Source organism: Pezoporus flaviventris, unplaced genomic scaffold (assembly GCF_033815535.1).
Source record: "Pezoporus flaviventris isolate CSIRO_AGI_PZ_B2104156 unplaced genomic scaffold, CSIRO_AGI_Pfla_v1 ptg000031l, whole genome shotgun sequence".
In the NCBI taxonomy this organism is placed as follows: domain Eukaryota; kingdom Metazoa; phylum Chordata; class Aves; order Psittaciformes; family Psittacidae; genus Pezoporus; species Pezoporus flaviventris.
The window spans coordinates 3,614,056-3,634,100 of record NW_026892579.1 but is presented as its reverse complement, the minus strand read 5'-3'; the positions used below and the strand labels follow the sequence as shown (position 1 = coordinate 3,634,100).

The following is a 20,045-nucleotide window of genomic DNA, read 5'->3' as shown; positions in this document are numbered from 1 at the left end:
CTGATGCTAACGGAAGGGGGGACAAAAGTCAATCCCAGAATACTTTCAACCAATTACACATCTAAGGAAAAAAACACTTTCTGAGCCTTTGCAAACTGCAAAAAAAGAGCCCATCAACTATCCCATTTTCTTGTAATGAGCATTAGTTGTGCCCTAACACTAAGTAACTGTTTCTAGCTTGCCTAAATCCAGGTCTGTAAATAAGGAGCTCACTTGCAGTTGGTATATGCAGATGACAAGAAGAAAATGCACTAACACTGTGCTGCCCTGTCTGTTTGCAGAGAGGCTGTTGGCATCCCTTCTGGGTCCTGGCACTCTCAGCACCTCACTGGCTAATGGATTCATGCTCCCTGGCAATCCCTGGCCCTTGTGGGGCTGGAAGGGAGGGAGCAGAGTGAGGAGTTACTGAGGTTGAAGAAGCTCTACGATAAAAATCAGGGACAGGCTTGTGGTAATATGTGGACCTGTTAGAGTGAGTCCAGAGGAGGGCCACAAAGATGCTCAGAGCACTGGAGCACCTCTCCTATGAAGACAAGCTGAGATAGTTGGGATTTTTCAGTCTGGAGACAAAAAGACTCAGGGAAGACTTTGTAACAGTTTTCCAGTACCTAAAGGGGGCTTACAGGAAACATGGAGAGGGACTTTCTACAAAGGCATGTAGTGACAGAATCAGGGGGAATGGCTTTAAACTGAAAGAGGGGAGATTCAGATTAGATATGGAACGAATTCTTCCCTATGAGGGTGGTAAGACACTGGAACACATGGTCCAGAGAAGCTGTGGCTGCCCCATCCCTGGCAGTGTCCAAGGCCAAGTTGGACAGGGCTTTGAGCAATCTGGTCTAGTGTGAGGTGTCCCAGCCTGCAGCAGGGGATTGGAACTAGATAATCTTTAACATCCCTTCCAACCCAAACCATTCTATGATGATTCTATGAATATGAACAATGCTAGCTCAGAGTAAAACTGTGGGGCTGGTCCCTAGAGCTGGGGCCCTGCAATAATGCTGAAGAGACAAGAGCCCAGGCAACAACACTGCTGTGGCTCTCCTTCCCCTCCCTGGACATTGTGGGTACCATGCAGCCAAGCTGCCATCACTAGAACAGGGACTTCTGCCGCGGCCCTCCCCAGCAGTGCTATGCAATCCAGAGATCTGGTGCTCTTCTGCACATCAGTCAAGGGAGAAAGGCAAGCCAAATAATGGCCTCAGTGATAAGTGCACCACCTTATCAGGACATTTGTATTTAAAGGTCAGACTCAGAAAACTCTTAAAGGCAGGCTAGGGAGTGACAAAAAAAAGGCTTTGCATATGTGTTTCAATTACGTGTCTGCTAAATTTGTAGTCTCTGCCCACAAACAGCGAGGGGCTGCTTCTGCTGGTGCATATTCCCTGTGCCACTATTTGCAGACAAACATGGCAGCCAAGCTTCCCTCATCCTGGATGACTGTGACTCTACTTACAAAACTGGCTAGAATCCAGAGGAAAACCACTGGTGCCACTTCACAATAACTGGATCCATTTAAACGAGTAAAAAAAGAAGCTACAGCCGTTAAGAGTAAAGTATCAATGGGGGAGGCAGATGTTGATTTTGATTCATTTGTAGTTCTGTCCTTGAGCTCAAAAAATCCCCTTTGAAAGCTCTCAATGTACAAGCCTGTCTTCAGAGACCAGCATCAATAATAAATAAACTGCTTAATATACAAACTGCTTCTCTGTATGTCTCAAAAATAATAGTAGGACATAACTGACATTCACATAATTTTCTCATATTCACACAGGACAAGCCAACTGTGGACACATGCTTACAGACACTCATACATGCATTCATCTGGAAATAACTTACATTTTCTTCAACCTGGCATTAACTCACCTATTCTCCATAAACTCATCTTGCCCCTCACTTACTCTAACATGAAAAAGCCTTTAGAAATCCATGTCTGTCAGAGAAACACTTCCTCCCCTCAACTTTTAAGAGATTTAAATTACTGTAAATCTAGGTGCCCCACTACACTACATAGTCCCGCTACTACTAAATCCCTTTATCTTCTATAGATAGACCTGTATAGGTCTAGTATCTACAAAGACTTCAGGAACATTAGAACAGCATTTTCCCCAGCACTAAAGAAGGAACACTAGTGACTTCATAACAAACCAAATGACAATCGATGCTTACCTTAAAAAATTATGAGTTAGTGAGAAGGAGCTGCTTTATATAAAAACGCCTGAGCAGATTTCCTCAGAATTGGGATGGAAAGTAGAATGTAATATAGATCCTTCTGTATTGCAATTTATTCCACATGGCAGCTGGAGATATGCTGCTTTGTTTCGTTGCTTAAGAAGCTGGACACTAACTTTTATATCCCTTTGTTCTAAAGGCATGATCCCTTGGGACCACAAGTCTAAACGTGCAGAGTACTGACAGGGAAAGAGATCAGTAGTAAAAAAAGTCCTAAAAACAATGGGAATATGTTTTTCATAATTTGGAAGACAATGCCAAAGAACTCCAATACCAGCAAAGCTCTTGAGAAAAGATGATCTCAAACTTCCTATGCAATAACATCTGTTTTAAGAGCCTGCAGTTCAAAGTGAACACTACCTTTCCACCAGTAACAACTTAAGAGGGGAACACTACCTCTGAGAGTCAAGAAGTGATTTTTTTCTGTTTCAGCTGCTATTTTTAAATGACTTTTCCGAATTGATGGAAGTTTGAAATGCTAGCCTGACCCATGGGAGGTAGCTAGTGCTGAATCAAGGCAGGCAAAAGCACAGTCAGCAACAGTATGCTGTGGGCTACTTTGTCAAGGGGGTGTGTGGCATGAGTGGGACACACTGTCTGCTCAGAGGACTGCACCCTCCCTTCCCATGGTGGGAAGTTTTCCACTTCTGCAGTCTCCCAATAAGATGAATACAGAGTAAGCCTTGCACCTCCCTGCTGTTCTCAGCTCTGCCAAATATCAGAACTTTCTAAAAGCATTTTTATCTACAGAACAGAAAAGAGCTTGGCACCAGTTCCACAGACAAAGATCTGGGATTACAGCTGACCAACCAGAGGGAGGCCTGGACTGGCCAGTTTGGACACTGCAGGCAGGGAAGGTTCACTAATCAGCTGGAGAGGTCTCAAGGAAGATGAAAGCCAACAGAGGTCTAGAAAACATGACCTAGGAGGAAAGACTAAGTCATATTAGAAAAAGTTTTCAAAGTTTTAGCTAATAAATCACCAAACTGTCCAACCCAGAAAGGCAGAATATTAACTACTGCAGAGAGCAATTAGCACTGACATCTACCAGGAGTGACACTACTACGCAGCATGTTCTCCCTAGGGCCTGGCATACAGGTCCTTTGTAGCCCTACATCCTCTCATTAGTGCCAAGTTTAAGGTTATTATGTGAAAATGAATGTTGACAAATTCCATTTCATGACAAAACTATGCAGTACCAAATCTTCCTGAAAGTTTACCAGCCCAAGATACAAAAGCTTCAATCACAAGTTACCTGGGTGATGGGTAGTGTCAGAAAAAGATAAATGTACCCTTTCCAGGCTTATTGCAAGCAAAGAACATTTTACACATAGCAAGGCACTCTGAGAAGGTTCCTCACAGCCCTACTCCCTGAACAGGACTCACAGTTATATATGCATATGCTCAGACCCTTGGTGGAATACAGCTTCAAAGCCTTCTCAAAAATCACTCAAGTGGATATATGAAAGCTGATTATCTTAACAGACCATCCCAAATTAAAAAAAAAATATAGCTTTACACTATCAGTAACATGAGCACTATTAGAGCACATACAGTTTGATGTCAGTGACTTAAGTCAGGACAGTTTGACACAAGGCAAGGAAAACCTAATTCTCTTGCCCTGGTGAAAACAAGCACAGTTCACCTATGGATGGAAAGCTAATGATTTAGCAACTGTTTTAAGAATGCAAATATTATTATGCCCTGAGGAATGGCAGCCACTCACTAGAATTATACTTCTGTATCTACCTTTCTTTAAAAAGCTGTTCAAATGCCCTTAAGCTGTCTGGAAGAGAACAGCACTCAGCTCCACATGCACAAGCCTGGACTGCATGCAGCGTTATTCTCAGCAGCTTATGTCATATGTTCAGATATTTGGCATTTATTCATGTACCCCCTACACACGGTTCCTGCCAAACAAACAGCGCCAGGACCACACTAGAGACATTCACAGTGGCTGGCCAGCCTCAAGAGACGTTCACAATTGTACCAAACACTGTAATTTCACGGTCGTGAATGTACTGAACAGAGGAGCCACACAAAGAATTAAAATGTGATGCTGTAATTTTCTAAACCAATACAAGCACTGTTGGCTCCCTCTGGTGCTAAATATACTGTAGTGTTACATACGAACCACCAGAGAAGTAAGGCAAGGATATAATCCAATTATTTTGTACAGTAGGTGACAGACATTCTAGTAATAAGTGTTACAGCAGCAGATTTCCTCCTGCAGGTAAAATCCGTAAGTCCTTATTCACAGCCTGTACCAATAGTGCTTATCTGGAGAATATAAGACACACACCTTGAAGAACTGATCCCATACACACACTGATAGTGACCCCATACACACACATACCAGGCTCCCTTCCTCATGCCACATTCTAGCTTCCTAAAAGTAGTTTCCACCTTGTTTTTTACAAGCAGACTTAAAAACCATCCTCAGGCTATAATTCATTAGATTGGCTGTGATTCCTACAGCAGTTTTAAAAAGCTAACCCAAACCCACTTTTAAAACCACCCATTTATGCTACTCTGTACATTTTAAATATGCATTTGCTATGCTGGACAGACAACACAACACAAATCTTTTTAACTAATCTATTATTAAATCTGCTGTTCAACAAAGTGTATACAATAAAAATCAAGTCACTTGTAGTCAGAGAAGCAAATGGCTGTTTGCGTTTTTTAAATATTCTATTCACAGCTTTGACCTTCCAGTGACACACCAAAGTACCCAAGAATGATGACTTGCATTGTAAGCATTATTCCTTGAATCGTTGCATCGTTTTTAACAACTATCTGAAACTTGCTTGCAGCTGTTCCAAACTGCTACATTTCTGATGCAAAGCAAGGATGTTTAAAAATCTAGTCCGGAAGGGCTGGATTTTTGTTGCTTTTATATCATTGAGTGGGAAGAAAGGAAGCAGGCAGCAGGTTTCTTTTTCCTTCCCTGGCACCTCCTCCCTTTCTCAACAAGATAAAGGTAGAAAAGTTTAAGGATACTGCCCCATACGGAGCTCCCTTTGCTTACTTATCAGCAGATTTAAGCACTGCCATGCAGAACAAGGTGTGTGGTTGGATTTTAATCTCCTCCACCTCCTGGATTAGCAGCACCCCACTGTAATTCCCAACAGAAGAGAGTTTAAGCTTAAAAAAAATGGTAATGTCCCTGTGGTTGAAAAGTGAGGATGGTGACAAGGGCAAGAGAAAGGTGTTCTTCGTATGCTTGTTTTCATCCAGCTGTTCCTTGTACCCGTCAGCAGCAAACAGCTGGGACTGGAGCATCATGTGGGCTGCTAACCTGCTCCAACAGCTTCCAGACAGCTTCTGTCTAGCCACAAATAAACAAGTCTTGTAGGCATCCTCCAGTTACCGGTTTGTAAATTCACCATGGGATATGGCTACACCTTTTAAAACTCCATGAAAACCACAGGTACGAAAGGGTCTTCTCGGCAAACAGCTACTACCAAACCTCAGTCAACGGAAGAATTCCTCCTCCGCTTCCTGAAAGCATAAATTCTATAATTTAACTACCACCATATTGAATCCTAATTAACCACACTTTAGCAAACTTGATATTTTTATTTTAAGTCACCATAAATTCAAATTCTGAAAAGAAGTTTATAAGCACAGTAAGACCAGGAGCTGGAAGACCTAGATTTACTCTCAAACATCATCTTGACTCTCAGTGCAAAGCCTGTGTCCCCAGATGTTAAATATGGGTAATATCAAATTTTCCCCTTCATTTACCTTGAAGAAAGGTAGTATTCACAGTTAACTTTTATTAATATCCATCTAGTAAATGTAACGCCATCACTTTATAATGGGGTTCTGTTTGTAGGATTTTGAGCAGCAGCAATGTACTGCTTTCTCCATGAGTGAAACCAAAATTATTTTGTCATAGAAAACACTATCTCCTGTTAAAATTAAAAATTATCTCTTTAAATATGAAACATTGTTTTATACTAATTTTAAATAATACAAATCATGTATTTCATGTGATTTTATTTAACTCTAAAATAGTAACTTCTAAGGCAAATGTTTTTCCTAAATGGAGACTCCATATTAAAAAAGAGCTTTTTCTGTGATGTATTACTATATAACATTATTATAATTTACAACATGATTAACTGTGACACCAAGTGTATTTAAAGGAAATGCCTGTAACATCACTAAGTGGTCTTCGTTTTGCTTCAGTAGCTTCTAGGGGGTATTCTGCCTTTTCAGAGAAATGAAAAGGAATCATCTCAACCAACTTCTGGTCAGAAATCCAGAAAGTACAATATTCATTATTGTTAAGTTACACAAATGTATTACTTGTACATAAAAAGAAGCAGCACACTGCTGGTGGATATCAAGAAATAGCTTTTCTTCCTCAACACGGACAGTATTGTGTAATGTTAGCAGGCAACTACGTTATAAGCTGTCACTTCAGAAACTTCACCATTGAATGTAAGCATCTTTCCAGTGTGAAAAGAATAATGTGAACTGCCTCTGTAGCTGCCACTGGATAACAAGCCTTCATACAGAGTGCAGAGGATTATATGCTCTGCAGAGACACCAAAGACTGCTGCTAGCCATCACGGGCAACATATTTCCAAATGCTGCTCACAGCTTGGGCCCCGAGAGGTGAGCTGCAGGTTATACAGCATTAATATTGATACAGCAAGCCTGAAAAAAACCACTGTAATTTAGATAGCCTTTAAGCAGCTGATCAAAAGGCTCTGACGGGGGAGATCGAAGCAACAGTTAAAGGATATTTCCATTTTAACTGCTCATCTGCTTGGAAGATCACCACCTCTCCAAGAGGGCTGGCAGAGTGCGATGGCGTGCCCATGCCACAGGTCCTGCAGCTTGTACCTTTGTGTACCATCTTCAGCTGCAGAGGCAGATAAACGCACACTAAACGCCCCATCGAATTGAGTAAGCTGATGCCAAGCATCATCGCTACATTGCCAGCAGAGTTACTGAACAGATTACTAGGGGACAGAAACACCTTAAACTGCTGCATTTCCTTGCTCTGTCACAATAGAGGAAGGAAAAGATCTTGCACAAACATAATCCTCCCGATCCCAAAGTAAATTATGCCCAAAATGTCCACCCATTAAAAGAAAGGAACCGGTACATGAAGTATAAAACATTCATAATGAATGCCTGACATTCCTGTGATCAACACACACCTGCTTTACACAGCTCTCCTCATGCTGTAGAGCAAACTATCAATAAGAGGACGCAACTATTTCAAGATCAACCACTCTTCCCTCAGCCACAAGCCAAGACTTTATTATTGAAACACAGACTGAGCCAAATGACACTTATGTCAAATATATAAGCACCCTTCTTAAATGTCCTACAAGCAAACTCAAGCCCTTTATTAAAAGCACATTTTCTGGGTTAAGGCCTCATTTTATCCAAACATCAAGAATTCCTACAAGGATTAGCTCTCACGTATTTTTGTACAAATACATGGACCGGAACCTAACAACTTTACTGAGTAAGCACCTCTCCTGCAAGTCAGTTTCTACATCATAGCTTTTACATCATCTAATCAGTGCAGCAGGAGCTCTGAGCAGGTTACTCACCGATCAATCACAATCTCCTTCTGTCTTAGCAGACCCTCTTTAATTTTCATTAGAGATTCCCAGTTGCTGAAGTCCTGATAGCTGGTAGCTGGGTAACTCTGACGAGATGTTCCACTTGGAACCTGCATAAAATAATTGTAAAATTAGCCTCCTAAACAACAGAGGTAAATAATATCCTAGATACCTATCTGGGCATTTAGATGCGGCATTTAGATTCTGACACAACAAGCGGTTTGTTGTTTCAGAAACCTGACAACTGTTTTTCAGTTTAATTCAGATTTGCTTTATGTAAAACAATCTTATTTATAAAAAAGTTTCTTGAAACAAACTTCAGCCCAGTGCCAGTGATTTAAACATTTTTTTTTTTTTTTGTAATCATTTTACATAGTTACAACAAACATCACAAAAATGTTCAGATCCTGCTGCAGTTCTTGTAAGCACTGCAAACAAGTTGGCTTGATAGCTTTAGACCTGCTGGTAGCTGCAGACAGCTGTTAACGTTCACTTGCTTGACTCCCACCTGTAACTTTAGCATATAGAAAAAAAGAAATTCCCCTTGATGTGTGTACATTTAAAGTACAGAATATGGGAATACAGTTCTGGTTAAATTCTGTTTCCAACAATAAACGTTTCACAAGTAACAGGTTTCAGGCTTTCCGTTCATCTTCACAAAAGCCAGGCTATGTGCCTTACAACGGATGGAGGACTACAGTTGAACTTAATATGAACCAACAACATTATGGTTCGGAAGAAAAGTAAACAACTAACTAGGACGTTTTATCCAGAAAATTTTTATACTCAAACATAAAAAGTCTTACAAATATTTGTATCAGGAATCCACATAAGGGAAAGTTTTAGTTTGACCTTTCGTGATCAGAATGAGGGATCCCAGCATTAGCTACCACGAAGTATCACCATCCTCCACCAGTTTTTTTAATCCTGAAGAAAAGATTTATCTTTTTATTCTCTGGGAGGCACCCTGGCCTATCTTGCCTTTTTAAGTTTTTGGGAGAAAACAGAAGGAAAAAGGTGAAAAATAAAATATCCCTTTCTTATTATTTTAAATAGATTTTAGGCTGTTTGTACTTGTACTGCTCTAAAATGTTTTAAATTTAATTTGAAATTACAATAAACTGTATTAAGACCAAGACATATCATCAGCAATTAAGGTAAACAACTGTCAAGCAGCCCATGCTTCTTCCTGTGAATTTTAATACTGAATGGAGAGAATTCATTGCATAAAAGCCCCAAACCATAATGTGCTGGTCAGGAACCACTACTAAAATGGACCAAAACACATTTTCCATCTTTTCATCATAACTTAGAATCAGAGACAAAATGACATGACTTGCTAGTTTTAAAATCTTTCAAGACTGTCACACACACACTCCTCTTCCCCTAATCTTGGGATAAACAGTGCATTTGAGGAAAAGTAAAATAATATTAAAGGGAAATTTTATCTTTAAGTGGTTCACTGATTTATAAAATCATAGAATGGTTTGGGTTGGAAGGGACCTTAAGATCATCTAGTTCCAATCCCCCTGCCACGGGCAGGGACACCTCACACTAAACTATGGCACCCAAGGCTCTGCCCAACCTGGCCTTGAACACCACCAGGGACGGAGCATTCACAACTTCCCTGGGCAACCCATTCCAGTGCCTCACCATCCTTAGAGTAAAGAACTTCTTCCTTATATCCAATCTAAACTTCCCCTCTTTAAGTTTGAACACATTGCCCCTTGTCCTGTCGCTACAGTCCCTAATGAAGAGTCCCTCCCCAGCATCCCTATAGGCCCCCTTCAGATACTGGAAGGCTGCTATGAGGTCTCCATGCAGCTTTCTCTTCTCCATGCTGAACAGCCCCAACTTTCTCAGCCTATCTTCAAATGGGAGGTGCTCCAGTCTCCTGGAGATCATCCTCGTGTCCCTCCTCTGGACTTGTTCCAACAGTTCCATGTCCTTCTTATGCTGAGGACACCAGAACTGCACACAATACTCCAGGTGAGGTCCCATGAGTGCAGAGCAGAGGGGCAGGATCACCTCCTTCGACCTGCTGGTCACGTTTCTTTTGATGCAGCCCAGGATACGGTTGGCTTTCTGGGCTGCAAGCACAGGCTGCTGGCTCACATGACTACGGTTAATATTCCTTGTTCCATACTCATTCATAATTACATCCCCCAAGCAATAAGACTAACAGAAAGCATTTGAAAATTCTCTCAAATATGGTGCCTAAAGAAAAGCACCTATAGAACTGCTTACTGCAAGCACATTCTAGGTTTGAAAGTTTTGTGGGAATAAAATTTGTAGCATCTGCAATGTCTGGTAAGTCAGTTCATTAAACTCATGGTTGTTCAAGGAAGTTATGTTAAAGATGGCACTGTGCTCTACTAGGAGGCAAGGAATAGCGAAGCTAAGTGCTGCCTGGATTAAGATCTACTCGTTTGTGATGGAGGTAACAGCTGTCTTGCTTCATCTTTCATGCACAGTGACCAATATTACCATTAAAAAAATCATAATTCGGTGGCATCACCTTAGCTCCTTTTTGTTTGGGCAACTGTCTAATAAGACTTAGGAAAGATACCAAGTCATGACTCTTCCTGTAAGTAAGACCTGTGTGGAGTCTTTAAGGATCAATTAATCTAAATTTAACCTTGCCTGGGTCACTCAATCCAGACCAGATAAACTTCAAAGTTGTGTCTGGTGCTTACAGAATACTTTAGGATAGTCACATATTTTTTTTGTATTACAGTTATCCACATGACTGGCTGAATTAATAGACACCAGCTCAAAACTATTTCAGTGAAAGCCTCTTAGTCACAGATGCCATGTCATGCAATATAAAGTGACAACATCAGGAACTATCACTGTACACTATGTCATGATTTTTTTTCCTTTGCTTCTCCCACTACAGTGCTGAAGAATGCTTTTCTATATCCCCCTCAACAGCATTACACCACAGCCAAAAAAAAAAAAGATAAACAGTCCTTAATGCAGTTGTGATTAGATAAGTTTCAGAGCCAGAAATTCCATCTCTACCCAAAAGAAACATCCCACAAGAGTCTGACATGATAAACGAGAAATATATGGCTTTATAAAGCAAATCAACCCTTTTAGGGTGAATTTTGTCTTTAAACTACAGAAACGAAGAGATTAAACACAACTATTTAAGTATGAACCCATCTTAACTGGAATTCTAGAAGTTACCAGTGGTTCTCTAGCAAAATTCTTCAAAGGAAGCCCCTTACTTCAATCTAGCACCTTTGCAAACTTAATAGTTTGCCCTAAAATTAGAAAGAAACTCTTCAACTTTGGTACAATAAGTGCTTATACAAGAAGCCAATTAAACATTAAAGCTGCTGAAAACCAAGGCAAGAAGTTTTGCAAATTTAAGAACAGACTAGTATTTTGTCCATTAAATGCTACTAGTGGTGTTGGTTTGGTTTTTAACTTATTATAGAAGGCCTCCTTAGCTGATTGAGGTGCTTTTGGCTTTGGAATATAGCTAACCTTATGGAGTATATACATATGTAACAACAAATAGAATATTTTGTATTATAACTGTGTGCTTCACTTTGTCACTCTGAACAGATGAAAACAAGAACAAAAAAAATTGTTTCTGATATCATGTTTCAGCCAATTAAATAAAAAAAAAAAAAGCTAAAATTACTTCTTAGCACTTCCAAGAATTACAAGACACTTGACTCATTTATGAGCACGTGGTGTTGACTACTCCAAACAGCTTTCTAACTGCTTTGAATGGTGTGGCAACATACAAGTGGTCCATTTACACTCAAGTATTTTCTCTCCCAAGTACACAAACCAAATAATGAGAGCAAGCTACACTTTTAGGACTAATATACAGAAAGCCATACACAACTTAAAGTCCTCAACTTGAATTCTCCACAGCTACAAAGCAAAATACCAGCCTGAAAACAGCACTCTTTTCCATCTGCCCTATAAAATACAACTATTTTTGTCACCTGGCACCTTTTCCAAGAGTTATCAGCCTACTGTTCAGTTAAAACAGTATCCTTTGCACAGTGGCGTCCAAAGGTCCACACTAGCTCGTTTTTTGACGAGGGCTTGGCCTTGACTTTCACAACCTGGCAAGCCTTCAAGTCACTGCTGAGGCACAGCTAGCTGCTGGGGGAAAAAATATATTAAGAAAATCTTTCCTATGTTAGCCTATATGCAAATATTTATTACCAGAACACATATTACTGACTGATTCCATCATGTTTCTTAACAGTGGGAAAATAATTTGTCTCTGGACAATGACATTTGAATAAGTTAGGCCAATCATGGCTGCGGCTTTACTTGTGCTAATCAAAATAATCTCCTCCAAACATGCTTGTCGTTTCAGCCTAAAGCAGTTCAGTGTCTCAGCACAGAGTAGCACAGCACTCCCTGTAGCGTGCTGTATTACGAAGTAAAGGTGTAGTCCAAAAATGACAAAGTAAGAGCTAATCTCACAGAATCGTGGAATTATAGAATCACAGAATGGTTGAGACTGGAAGGGACCTTAAAGCTCATCTAGCTCCAAGCCTCCTGCCATGGGCAGAAACACCTTCCACTAGACCAGGTTGCTCAAAAGCAGCAATGGATTTTAACGTTTTTTTTTCCTTGAAAGTTGCAGTTTAAATAATTTAGCACTATCTCTACTACAGCTGTAAAGTTTTCACAGCCCATTACTAACAGCGAGGAGAGCAACAAAAGTTACGCAAAGTAAATGATCCCTTTCGGCCAACTGCCTGTGCTGCCCTGCTATCATTAACCCCCCTCTGCAGGTATCATTCCTCTCTCTCTCTGCATTTTACAGGCATTCAGTATTCAGGAGAGAGAGAGTTCCTTAGCAGCAGCTAATCCAAAGCAAAAAAATTGCACAACCAACGTCAGCAAGAGAACAAAGGGTTCCTTTTATTCATCTGACAGTGGAGGAAAGGAATAGGAGTGTTTGTATAGAAGTGTCTTCACAGGTTGTGCCTCAGGGACACAGCACTTGCCCTACCACCTCACTGAGCAATGAGGGAGAAAGAAGAGGTGGATGTGGCATCAGCAAGCCCAAATGGAGTATTATCACAGAGAAGCCTCTTGCTCTTTGCTTCCCTGTGATGGGAAAAGGATTAGATCTGTAAAGGCAGAGCAGACATCCTTGATGAACTCTGCAGCTGCTCCCTTCCCTGGGTAAGGAAAGAAGGGTTTACCCATTGCTTCCTTCCCACCCAGATTTCCTCCTAACATCAGGCCAAGTGATTCAGTTCAACAGCAACGTTAATTCAGACAACCCCGAGGACCATCCATCTTCTTGCCAGCAAAACAAGACAGGGCTAGGGGCTCTCATGCAGGAAAGCTGAGAGGAGGCTGCAACCATGGAATCAGGCCTTAATTGCAAATCACTTTAAAAGGAAGGCAAGGAATCATTTCTACAGAAAGTGCCTACTAGAAAGAACAACCACAAAGCAGCACCACAACAGATTCCCAGATGGGTAAAAACAAGGCAATGGACAGAGACAAAAAATCCTGACTTGGGGTATCTGTATTTCACCACCACCTACCTACCACTCCACTCTGTTCCGCTGCTGCCATTTAGGGAAGACAGTGTTTCTGCTCAGCAGGATATAACCACTGCAATTCTTGGCAGCAATACCTAGGCTGCATCACATTTTGCTGTACTTACACAAATCTCCACCAGTCATGAGGGAGAGAACATTTAATCATGCCCTTGGACCCTTATTCCAGCCATTGGTACACGTGGCAATCTTTAGGGAATTTTTAAATGGAGGACATAATTAAAATCAAAATTGAGCCATCATTGAGTTGTGAGGTACTGATTAATAAAGTTGAATCACAGAGAGGTCAGCTCTGCCAACCGAAGTGGTGAAATCTAGCACAGAAAATACATAAATAAATAAAATGAGTAAGGCTTGGAAAAAAACATCCCTAACACATACTTTACACAGACAAGCAACCTGCAAATTAATATAAGAGGGATCACAACTAACAGGGGGAATAAACTTGATAGGAGTTCACAATTTAACCTGCCTGAAAATCAGCTTAATGCAAGTCTGAATTGCCCATGTACAATATGTCGCATCATGGAGAAAGTGGGTGAAGAAAAAACAGTGACTTTAAATAGCTCTGAAATACATCCAGCTGGAAAAACATGTTTGGTTCTGGCCTTGTACTACCAGAAAGTCACTGAAATAGTGGAACATGTTCAAGGAAGAACAACTCTAAAGATTAAAAACCTTAGAGTGATAAGTAAAGAGCTAAATACCACAAAGGCTAAAGAGACATGAAATCTGCCAACAAATACTTTGTTTCCTAGGCTGAAAGTTCACACAAACCAAGGTTGATGGAAGAACAATATGACAATTTGGGGTACAAGTATGGGAGGAAAAAGATAAAAACACCAAAAAAACCCCAAGGAAATTAAAAACTGGGAGAAAAGTAGCATCTCACAAACAATTGAAAGAAGATTCAGATTTTAGGATCTACACTGAATAAAGTTTAGGAACTGAAGGGCAAGCCAGTCCTTGATGATGCATCAGGACTTCTCAGTGTTAGTGTTAAATTATGCTGTGCCCAAGTACATGTGACTAAGGATAGAACTGTCAATCACAGTTATGCTCAAACTTCACAGATTGAAAACCAAGATCAAAACTCATTCAAGAAACTGTTCACTTTAAAAATATATAGCTGCACTTCTACTGAATGAATGCTACACAAAAGATTTCCACAGAATAAGCAGCCAGCATGACAGACACACAAACCGTTATCCCAGTTTGCTGTATCCTAAATTAGTGTTGGGAATTTGGAACCTCAAAATTGGCAAACACTACAACAAATAAAGGACAATTCCCACTCCCCCACACCTGCTGTTTTCATGCAGGGTTTTTGCTATTGTAAGAATCAGACCCATTCAGTTTTGCAATATCATACAGGTCTTTACAAAGCAAGCACATGAAACCCTTTGCTAGTGCACTAACCTGCTCCTTCTCCTCTTTGCAGCGTTTAAAACTATGATAATGAGTTGTTCTGTTCTGCAAGGTGGGGGGGCAACATTCCTCTCTTTGGTTAGATGGAATCGTATTATTGCATTTGTTTTATGACTTTTTAAAGCTTTTCCAATTAAAAAAAAATGCTAATGCTGACTATTTACAGACAATACTACCATTTTTAGAAAGTAGAAAGCTTTAAAAAAGGAAAACAATAAACAGTAATGGCATTAAAATGCTTCCTAAAAGCAGCACTCCCTCTACCCACTACACTTCTACAAGAATGTTGAAGCCTCCTTCACAAATGAAATCCCCATTGCACAGAAGGCATTACATGCTTTATTAAGAGACCTCACAAATTTGACCCACATAAGCCAGGGAAGAATTTGACTGTCTTACAAGTTACCAGGTTTTGTACATTTTCTCCTTCCCCAGCACTGTTTATACTGCAGCTGAGGCTTCTGAACTTTATCAAGGTCAGGTTTGATAACCACAGCAAGAGACGAAGACATGATCCCTTAGCACAATAGCTTACAGATGAATTAAGAGCAAAGCATAGCAGCTACATGGTTGCTGGGATACTAAGAGAGATGGGAGAAAACAAATGCTACGGTCAGGTATAGAATTCACCATGCAGGGGAAGAAAATAATAACTTTTAAAAAAGCAAGCAGAGATTTGCTACTGATGGCATAGTTACAGGGATTTGATAGCAAACACATGGTCACTTAACCATGGCATTTCTATGAAAATTTACATTGCTATTAAAGGGGCGGGGGGCTGTTCTCCTGCCATTTCTCACCACTTCAAACATCTATACCTTTCAGTTCCCTCCCGACAGCCCTAGTCCTACACTCTCCCGTCATCCCATACTCGAGGGTTATTTGTATCTGGGACAGGCTCCTACCAGATTCATTGTACAAGACCCTGTGAAATCTAGCGCTGGCACACATTGTTAAGTGGAAAAGCAGCATACAAGACAACACGTTTTACAGTGGCACATCTTTGTGCTGGATTAGTACAAACACACAACTGCAAGCTGAATTATCTCAACTCCAGACAGTGCCAAACCCTCCATGAGTTTGCAGACTGGATATTTTCTAAGCTTCTGAAAAAAATACTACTACGCAGTTGCTGTGACACTGTCAAGTGTCCTGGTATTTAGATATGCAATCAGGTGGAACTTCCACATGAAGGTGACATGAGAGAATGAAAACAAAAACCTCCTGCACTTTCTTTTGAAATATCCTGCCTGTGCTGGTTATCTGAATTACAAGTGCATACACAGGACCAGCAGCACAGTCCTGGCTTATAGTCAGAGACTAAATGTGAAAGATCTGTACGTGCTCAAAATCCGCATCTAGCGGAGGTTTCTGAATAAAACAGGAATTTAACAGGGCATTAGTAAGGGAAGTGAATTGGAATGCTGGCCACTGCTTAACTAGCAAGGTTTCATTCCCTGCAGCACCCTTGATGGTATTGTGCAAAAGCCTCAAACAATTAAATATGAAGTCAATATATTAACTCTGGAGAGACTCTGCAAGACATCCTTAGGGATGCACGTTGCTACTGTACGAGTCAAGGATAGTCTCATTACAAGAGGCTGCAGCCACTCAGCAGTCCTTCATGACCGTCTCGTCTCTGGCACCTTACTCTACTATGCTCTTAAAGGGTGAAACTGGCACTCCCAGAGCTGCACGCTAGATTATACACCCTCCTCTGCTTATCTTCGTATGAACAATGACACTACTCTTGCTTTTATGTGATGTTATAACATTCCTTTATACTCCACACAACACCAACATTATTTTTGTCAGAAATCCTTTCCATTTATATTCTGGCAAATGTTATGAACACAAAACACTTCTACATGCCACTTAATATGATGTTAAAAGCAACAGTGCCTGGAATTTTCCACTGATAACAACTGGGTGTTTCCTAAGTATAGAAGCACTTGTTTTATTAAGTGTTCATTTTATCTTCCCATTACATTTAAATTCAAATGTTTGTTACTAAAAAAAATTAACATAAATGTGGAGATGAAAGGGAGCTTCCACAAGGAGAACAACTGTAACATCACCCCCCTTTTTATAAGCTTTTAGTGAAAGCTTCACTGTTAAATTGATTTTATTTTTTTGTTTCCTGCTCTGGCATAGAAAGCAGCATGACCAAAACTAACTCCAGTTACTCAGATATCACAAAAACACCACTGGTTTAAGTCCTGTACAAATGCAGGACATACATTATTCACTACAAAAATTTATGAGCTGTACAAACAAGGCAGAAATAGATTTAAAAAAAATGAATACTTGGGAAGACAAGAGAAGGAACAAATCAACCATGAATGAAAGTGCCCCTAAAACTGAAATATCTCAAGCATTGCATTCGGGCATCTTCAACCAAGTTCTGATAATTTACAAAAATTTACACTGCTAATATCTACAAATACCAGCATACTAAGGGCTAGTGTTGGTTGTTCGTTCACTACTTATTACTCCTGCTCAAAGCCAAAAAAAAGAGTGAATGGAAAAAGTGCCCTAGAAAGAAAACAAAAAGGTTTCTCTTTTTTACGAGCCTGCACAAACTCTGCAAGGATGAGCAGAGCTGGTCGTCAGTCTTGCACAGAAACCGCCCGCAGCCCTTCTGAACCATAAGGATAAGGAAAAGAGAGTGCCACTTTGGTGATTACTGGGGGGAGGGAGGGAATGCTTGCTGTGCAGTAATTGGAAAAAAAAAAAAGATTTAAGAGAGACTAATAAGCACAGAGCATCAGATCTTCTTATCAAAACATGCAAACACACTTAAAGAGAGAGAAGTCACTCTGAGCTTAGTGTGAAGCAGTAGTACACATTTGGGGGAAAATGACGCTCTGCATTTTATCAAGGATCCCAACTTTTCAAATGGAAGATCTGTAGATTCTGTGAAGGGTGTTGGTCGCTGAATCAGAAACCTGAGCCTCAATTCTGCTTCTGTTTGTGTCAACTTTTCATGACTAAAAGAAACACGAGCCATGAGTGCAATATTCATCACATTTAACTGAACTTCAAAAACAAAACACTCCCACAAAATTAAAGCAGAAATGTTCAAAATACTTATATGACAACAAACCCAAGTATTCACACAAACTCACAAAGGCACACTTGGTGTAAAAAATGACAATCCACAACTGGTCTCTAAGGGCACTTGCCAAAAGAAAGGAGCCTAGCCAAATTACTGGAACCTGCACATGCCAAGTTTTGAAGATGCAACTTCTGTACATGTTATAACTGACAGCACATGGAGAAGGAACGATTAGGTAATATACTGTTTTCCCACTCTCTTTTAGACTGATAAACCAAAATAGTAAGCAGACATAAAGACACACGCCCCCAACAATGCCACTCCCAACCTTTGCTCTCTAGCTCTCATTACCATGAACACAGATTAAAAAAGTAAAAAAGGACAAGGATATTCTATAAACAGCAGTGGGGGATTTCGTAAAGCCACCTTTACAGCATCACATGTATCATATATCACCATGTAAACAATAATTATTTTGGAAAAAAATAATAATTTTAAAATCACATGGAGATACCATGTACCTACATGACTTTCTAAATTTCAGAGGGAATTAGAGGCTTTGCGCCTCTGACAAATCAGGTCCTGGAATCTCAAAAGTCAGACATTTGAAAATCCCAGCCTGAAACCTCCGTGCCACTGAGGAACAGAAGAAAGGCAGCCAGTTTAACACTGGACTGTCTGTAAAACTGAGCATCACACAAGCATGGAAGATAGTCACACAATTTGTGTGTGGAGTAAGTGACAGATATTTAAACTGTTTGGCTTCGATCCAGACTATGAACCTTTCCCACTTGAGTTTATGAGGGGTACTTGAAATGCACTTGTCTCTAACAAAAGTAGCAGTATGATGTAAGGCTGCATTTGAACATCTGTGTCACTGTGTGAAAGTGTTTTCCTTCCTTAGGAGATAAACTGGGGGAAGTCCTAGCACCTTCTTAATATAAGCAGAAAGAGTAGAAAAAGTTCACATGAAAAATAAATGTCGTTTCCATCACCAGCAATTAGTACTTGTCACTTGTAGGTCTCAAAGTACCTTGAAAAGAAACTAGCCTTATAATTCCCATTCTACAGAAAGGAAAACTGAGACAAGAGAAAAGACAATTTGCCCAAGGCTCTCAAAAGAGCATTAAATCACAACAGATTCTCTAGCACGGAAACCATTTCGTAAGCAAAATACTTGTTTTAACAGAAACAAGTGAGATTATCCCCACCTAAAGAAATATAAACATGTGTTGAATGAAGTTTTTGATTGAATTATAAAGTAAAACAAGGCCTTATCCACCCAGAACATCCTTGGAGCCAAAATGGAGATGAAGCTTCATGCTCTCTTTGGGAGGATCTGAATCTATTTTTCAGCATGCTAGAAAACGTCACACACCACACACAGAGGCAGGTCTCCTGGTGCTCCAGCTGGAGACTCCTTTTTGTGTCCAGTACTAAGAGAATGAGAGGGGAAGATGATTCCCAAAGTAGTGATGTGCCACTTTGCTAGAAGTGGGGCATCTGCAGCAAACCATTTCTTGTATACTAATAGTGCATCCGTAATACCAAACATTTGGAAAGAACTATAAGCTGGTTCAGTAACAACTAGTTAAAAGCTGTATGTACATCTCTATGTAGTTTCTTTGCTACTCAGAGACGGTTTAAACCAGAGGAGTAGATCAACATTACTGTTTTTGCACATTCTACAATAGAATAAAGAAAAATACAAAGTTTTGTACCTCCAATTCTCAAGTAATAGTGTTTAGGATCCTAATTTTCTGGAATGCTAAGAGCAGAAAAAAAAATCTTAAAGGATTTTTTTCCTACATACGTTAACTGTAAAACAGCACTTAATTTCTGAAGAAGCAAAAGATATTCTGTTATTTAAATAAACTTCAGTGATTTCTGATGAAGATAAAAAACAAGCAAAAAAAAAACCCCTTAGAGTTTTCACTATGAATGGCATGTAACAAAGAAAGGAAGTGATAGATAGCTGACATACACCATGGGAATTGCGCTAGTCTTATTTATAGCCACTCCATAGAAATGAAGAAAAAAAAACCCAGCAAAAAGGGCAGGGCAATAGGTGTGAGTAGTAAGTCGAAGAAGACACCACTCTAATGCCAACCAAGAGAATGACAGGTGTTCCCGGTCCACATTTCCCATCTGCTCATCTTTAAGTAGGACCAATTG

At 40.1% G+C, this 20,045-nt stretch overlaps 1 protein-coding gene across 8 annotated transcripts in view; it reads right to left on the bottom strand.

The window, feature by feature from the left end:
• Positions 1-20,045, bottom strand: part of CEP85L (centrosomal protein 85 like) — a 143,104-nt gene that overhangs the window by 23,922 nt on the left and 99,137 nt on the right. For all 8 annotated transcript variants that reach the window (XM_061460040.1, XM_061460041.1, XM_061460039.1 and 5 more), the window contains one exon: positions 7,815-7,936. In XM_061460040.1, the coding sequence (XP_061316024.1) occupies positions 7,815-7,936 (122 nt within the window). The remainder of the gene's footprint in view (positions 1-7,814; positions 7,937-20,045) is intronic.